Source organism: Etheostoma spectabile, chromosome 3 (assembly GCF_008692095.1).
Source record: "Etheostoma spectabile isolate EspeVRDwgs_2016 chromosome 3, UIUC_Espe_1.0, whole genome shotgun sequence".
Taxonomy (NCBI): Eukaryota; Metazoa; Chordata; class Actinopteri; order Perciformes; family Percidae; genus Etheostoma; species Etheostoma spectabile.
The window spans coordinates 7,219,758-7,225,575 of NC_045735.1; the positions used below are offsets into that span (position 1 = coordinate 7,219,758).

The following is a 5,818-nucleotide window of genomic DNA, read 5'->3' on the forward strand; positions in this document are numbered from 1 at the left end:
AAAGGCAGACAAGCAAGTCAATCAAACCATACAAAGTGACATCAGGCCTTTCCAAAGTGACATCAAGTTTCTCTTTTTAATCCCATTCAATCCCACTGGTTTTTATCAATAAAGTCCATCTCCCATAATTCTCTGTTAACCAGAAAGTACTCAGTGGCTCCTCTTTATGGCTGGTCAGCAAGGTTAGGGTCCACTCTAAAACAATAACAGGTCTCAGTGGCCAGTGAGACTGGCTAGTATGGTGAGACTGTGCCTGTCATTAACCAATGGTATGGCTAGTTCAGAAATAGGTCAGTGACACAGGCAATGATTTCAGCAGCATCATCAGGGGACTAATCAACATAGTACAACATTACAGCACATTCAGAGAAATAGAAACGCATGGCGCGGGACAGGTATGAATGGTATCTAGTACAATGGAAAATCAAGTTTGCTTTATACAATCACATTTCTTTAGCAACGCTTAACATTCCACCACTGAAAACTTTTACATCTGTTGGACTCGGTACAGCTTATTGCTTGAAGCACCATTGTACAGCTAACATGGAAGTTCGTGAACACGGAACATAGAAGTATTGGGAACAGTAAGGAGGCTCTAGGGCAATACATTTCTATGCATCACTTTATGAATGCTAATCTCAATCAAATACACTGCAAAGTTTTCACATGAATTACCTTGTACAGAGTTAGACAGAAACCCGAATGAGTAAGAGGCAGAAAGAGGGCTGACTGACAGCAGCAGGAGGGGACCCCAACCCTGGTATGCAAACTTTTTAAAAGGTGCCACTCTGGAGCACAGTAGGAGAGAGGGATTCTGTAGGGTTTGAAAAAAGGCAAGGAGAGTGACACATCTCTCTTCCTTCTTTATCGCTCAACTTCCCTCCACTGAAGGCAAGTACGAGAAAGGAGTGCTGAGCAAAGAAAAACAAACAGTCCTGGAGTGCTGATTCTTCCTTGTAATCCTATTTTGTCCTGTTTGTTCTCTAAACAGAAATGAGAGGGAACAAGAACGAGGTAAGCAGGAGGAGACGAGAGTTGGTATGTGAGAGGTGTACTCCTTCCTCTCTACCTGGCCTCCTCCCTCCTGTCCTCCCTCTTGGTGCGAATGGGCTGCGAGCCATCAGCAGGCTGCTGTACCCAGTTGTTATCATGGAGCCCAACACGGCAGCCCGGTGTGTCCTTGTCTGTTCGCCGGCAGCACATCCAGTAGGAACGTCCATAAGGCAGGTCGTGGTGGTAAGGTTTGGGGTGCCATCGGCACAAGGAAACGTCCCCACGCTCATATTGTCGCTTACACTGCTTGCAGGGGTCATCCCTGTAGAGAGGGTCTTGATTCCAGCGTGAGTCCACTGCCCGCACCCCATATGTCTCAATCAACACCTTGAAGTAGTGGCAGGTGCACTTAAGGGCTGCCAGTGAGCGTGTCGGCAGGTAGCTGAAGATGTTGACCATGATGTGATCAGGCAGCAGCAGCATGTACTGGCGCGGCTCAAGGAGGCGCTGAATCTGAAAGCGGATCTCCAGGAAGTCATGGGACACGTGGCGGTAGAGACGACACAGTGAAGGATCTGAACAGTCCTCCCCAATGCTGGGAGAATCTGGTCGAGTTGCCCGCTCCCCTGAGCCCCCTGCCACAGGGCCGTTGTTGTTGGCACAGTCCAAAGAGCAAATTCCAGACCCACTGCTAGTGCCCGTTCCTTTTACATCCTCCTCTGGGCCCCGCGGGGGCTGAAGGAAGAAGAGTTGTCCAGGAGGGGGATCATCTGATGAAGGGTCAGTGGAGCTCCCTACACCCCCACCACTAGGCATAGCGAAGCACACCGTCTCCTCCTGTACATTCTCTGTACTGTCTTTGCCATAAAACACACATTGGTCCACAGCACCTGTCACCACCACCTCCACATGGAAGCCAGTCACTCGCTCCCTACCCACAACTTTCTTCTCCTCCTGGGTTGGGTCTGGGCTGCCACAGGCCTGCCTGTCTGGGTGATGGAGGTCTCCATCTGGTTTGGGGGCAGCAGTTGTGGCGGCAAGCAACAGACTACTGGGGTCTCTAGATGAGGGGCTGACAAGCTGGTAGAGGTCACAGGTGATTTTCTCTTTGGCCCTGGCCGCTGCCTGGTTACCCCCGCCACCACAGCTCATAAACATACAGCGTGACCTGCCAGCTGGCTCCAACTGAGACCGTGGGTCCAGATTTGACACTCTGAAAGCTATTCTAACCTCACCATGACTGTGACTAGGGGGTGGAGGAGGGGTTACAATACCAGATTCCCCTCCTCTTTTATGCTCCCGTTCTCGGTCTTGATTAGAAGAGTCCGTTTCAGGACCAACGCCCAGATGGAACCGATTCTCCTGGTTCTGGGATTCAAAGTGTGCTATGGCCTGGGCTACCCTCAATGACTCCTGCTGCTCTTCCAGCTCCTGGTCTATCTGGATGGGAGATGATGAATCCTGGTCCTTTTTGGAAGGCTGGCCATTTGAACTGTCTGACACAAACACAATAGGAGTAGGGTCTGACACTGTGCCCTGGAGTAGAGTGTGCTGGTGTGGGGTAAGGCCCTGACTGTGAGTGGTATTAGGGGGCTGGTGGTGGTGTTGATTCCCATGAACAGCCACAATTCCTTGGAGGGCCATGGCTGTCCTCCGCTCAACCAAGGCAACCATTTCTGCCACCGACAGCAGGTCTGTCTCATTCACTCCTCCTAAAGGTGGCTCATCAGGGATAGGAGGCGCAAGGGAGGGGTCATGGCTGAGGTTTGGCTCTGAGGCTTGGGAGCGTGTTGGAGGGTCATAGGATGAGCATCTTCTTCGCCTTTTGGCTTTACTGCAGTCAGTTGCCCAGTTACCTTTAACCTGCAGAAAAGGAACATCATTTCTATTTAGTTAAAAAAATTAACCAAATCAAACAAAAACTTTAAAATGCTCATTATGTTTTAGCTCTTTACCTTCATAGCACTGGGTCTGGGCTGGCCTGCTCCACTGAACTGGTGTGCAACAAAGAATGCTATCTTCTCCTTGGTGTTGCCTGGCTTAATGACATACCAGGTGTCTAACAACACGCGTCCATCTTCCATCTGGGACCCGGAAGAGGGTGGTGAGGAAGGGGCTGAAGAAGGTGGAGAGGCCTGGCTCTGCGTCAGGGAGCTGGGGGCAAGCTCAGGTTCGGGTGGAGTGTTCTCTGAGCCCACATCCTCCTCTTCTGCATTCTCCTCCTGCACACCCACTATCATCCCTCCATCTTCACTTCCATCCACAGTCCTTCTGGCAGCTGGAGAGGGCTCAGCCTTGCAGAGGGAGGGGGCCCCGGTCCCACCACCGCCGCCTCCCCCACTGCCCCCTGAGCCTGGGCTCCTAGCTTTGTTCTGGGAGTAGGTGCCAAAGGGGCGTGGGCACCACAGGCGGATGTGGGAGAAGGTATCTCGGTCCATCACGACGCGGACCCCCGGGGCATATCTGCATCTATGCTGGCCAGCAAACACCCAGAGCCAGAGTTCTCATTGTCGGCTCCCTGTCACAGTGCCATCCTGATGGGCACTGTCTGGCATAACAACACAGCAACACAACCTGCATTAAATAGAAAAGGGACAGATAAGAGATAAAGCTTTAGATCATCACCATCAATTATCTGTTCAAAAATGTTCTATGCAAAATGTACTTTTAAAGAAAAAAATATATATTTGTGTGTGCTTAAAGTGGTTAGAAAATATGAAATTGGAAATCGGCTAAAATTGGTACCGGCAGGCCAAACGTAAAGAAAAATAGGAAGTGGCCTAGAAAGTTGTAATCGGTGCATCTCTACTATTAACTGAACTAGTCACAACTTGCCTGCCTCTTCCTTTGGCCAAACTCAATTTGCAACATTGTACTATGATCATCTCCCCACTTTGGAGCCTTCAAATCAAATTAAAGGGATTCCATTTCAGGTTTGGTGTGTGCAGCCTGCAGATGAAAGGGATGAAAGATGGAACACAAAAGCTCCAAATGGACTCTCTTCTCTTTCCCTCGGCTCCTCTCCTGCATCTCAGTGCTTCAAAGAGGACTTGCTTAATAGGAGGCAACACAGGGAGGAGCATGCAGGCATATGCTGGACCTATTTTTAGCAAACAGCAGGAAGGGGTGGGTAGTAGTGAGACTGCTGTAGCTGTCCTACCCGCCTCACTCCTTTCTCCCTGCCAAAGAGCCTATGCTACAGGCTAGGGGGTGGGGCGTAGCCTTTAGTCCAACCAGCGTGCTTCCGCAGCTATGCCAGCTGTTGGGGCTGCCAGGAACGTGCCGGCGTACTTAAGGAGAGGAACAAGTGGCAATGAAGCAATATGTTTGGCTCAAACATGAGCCAAACTTGATCTTGATCTGAAGGCCTCCTCTGCATCCCAGAACAGCTTAAACACACAGTTACACCTCCTCTCTCAGTGCTGACCTGCTTGCTTTAAGGTTACCCTTTAAACATAATATTTTTTAAACTCAGACTTAAACTGGACGCTCATTTTTCATATTAAGTTTTAACTAAAACTACTCTGTGCAATTTCCCACTGACCATTGCACATTAATATTACAGCTTTGCTGGTCCAGACAAAAGCCAAAAAAAACACATCACCGGCTATAATGAAAAATTATGATGGTATGAATGATGATACTTACAACATCCTCACTCCCAGGTTAATATACAACATCTTGAACAATTTTGTTCAATTCTTTTGTTAACAAGAGTGTCAGACCATGTGTTGACGTGCACAACCTCCAGAGGAAATAAAGGTGATAAAGGTTATATTAGTATTGATTTGAAATTTATTTAACCTATATGTATATGGACAAAATGAATGCATCAAGTCTTTTACTTCCACAATAAATGGCAACAAACAATTCAATCCTATCTTTCTGTTGTGTCACTCTTAACCTCTACAGATCCCCAAATCTCTAGTGAGAATTTCAAAAGAAAACTTGTCATGTACAGTATCTTTGACTAACTCGTCTTCTTATGCAGCGTTATATTTACAGATTGCCTGGCACTGGTTGGGGTGTGGTAGCAACTTGACAAAAGTTGTCTGCATTGCTGGCAGGTAACCAACAATTAGGAATGGCTCAGCTTGATGAATATCTACAAGAAATAGCAATAGCGTAAAATAAAATTGGCTTCAACAGCACATGTACTGTGAAAAGCATTTTCAGGTGTTACAGCTAGGAATAATGCCAATACAAGTTCAAGCAGGGTGTGTTTTAGTGGACAATACAAGCTAGTATAGTATTGCAGCACTTGAAATTCCCACAGCCAGAGCTCAAACTATTTTTTTACCTAACCAAGTTGAAGTGCTTATTTTGCAAATACATTTGTTTCTCTTGACGACACAGTAGTCTGCTTTCCATTTTAGCCACTTGACTTCTTCAATCCACAGGCTTTAAAACAGGTGTTGTTTCTCTGCCTGACGCTGAATGGGTAGTTACTAATGGTATGGCTCAGAGAGGTGCAAAAAGCAAACACCGCCCACACAGTGTGGTGAACCAATTCAAATACTTCCTCAATAATCACACAGCAACAACTCAGCTAAGAGCAGGCAGATTACACCATTGCAAAAAACAAACAATTGGTGAACCTTTTTATCTCTTTTGTCCCCCCCCCCCGCCTTCTCTCCACAACTACTTATGACTCTCTCTCTCCTCAACCACTTTGATTCTCTACCTCCTTTTTTCCCCTTCACTGCATCATGCAATCCGTCTCTCATAACAGATTGGATGGTATTATAAGAGGGGCCAGAAGAGAGACTGCGCACACACGCGTGCGCGCACACACGCGTGCGCGCACACACACACACACACACAC

At 47.7% G+C, this 5,818-nt stretch overlaps 1 protein-coding gene across 2 annotated transcripts in view; it reads right to left on the reverse strand.

The window, feature by feature from the left end:
* fbxo46 (F-box protein 46) overlaps window positions 1-5,818 on the reverse strand; it is a 12,827-nt gene that overhangs the window by 748 nt on the left and 6,261 nt on the right. For both annotated transcript variants that reach the window (XM_032503842.1, XM_032503831.1), the window contains exons 2-3: window positions 2,949-3,567; window positions 1-2,856 (exon numbers count right to left, since the gene is read on the reverse strand). The exon at window positions 1-2,856 is cut by the window's left edge and continues 748 nt beyond it. In XM_032503842.1, coding sequence (XP_032359733.1) covers window positions 1,066-2,856; window positions 2,949-3,431 — 2,274 coding nt within the window. In that variant the 5' untranslated portion in view covers window positions 3,432-3,567 and the 3' untranslated portion in view covers window positions 1-1,065. The remainder of the gene's footprint in view (window positions 2,857-2,948; window positions 3,568-5,818) is intronic.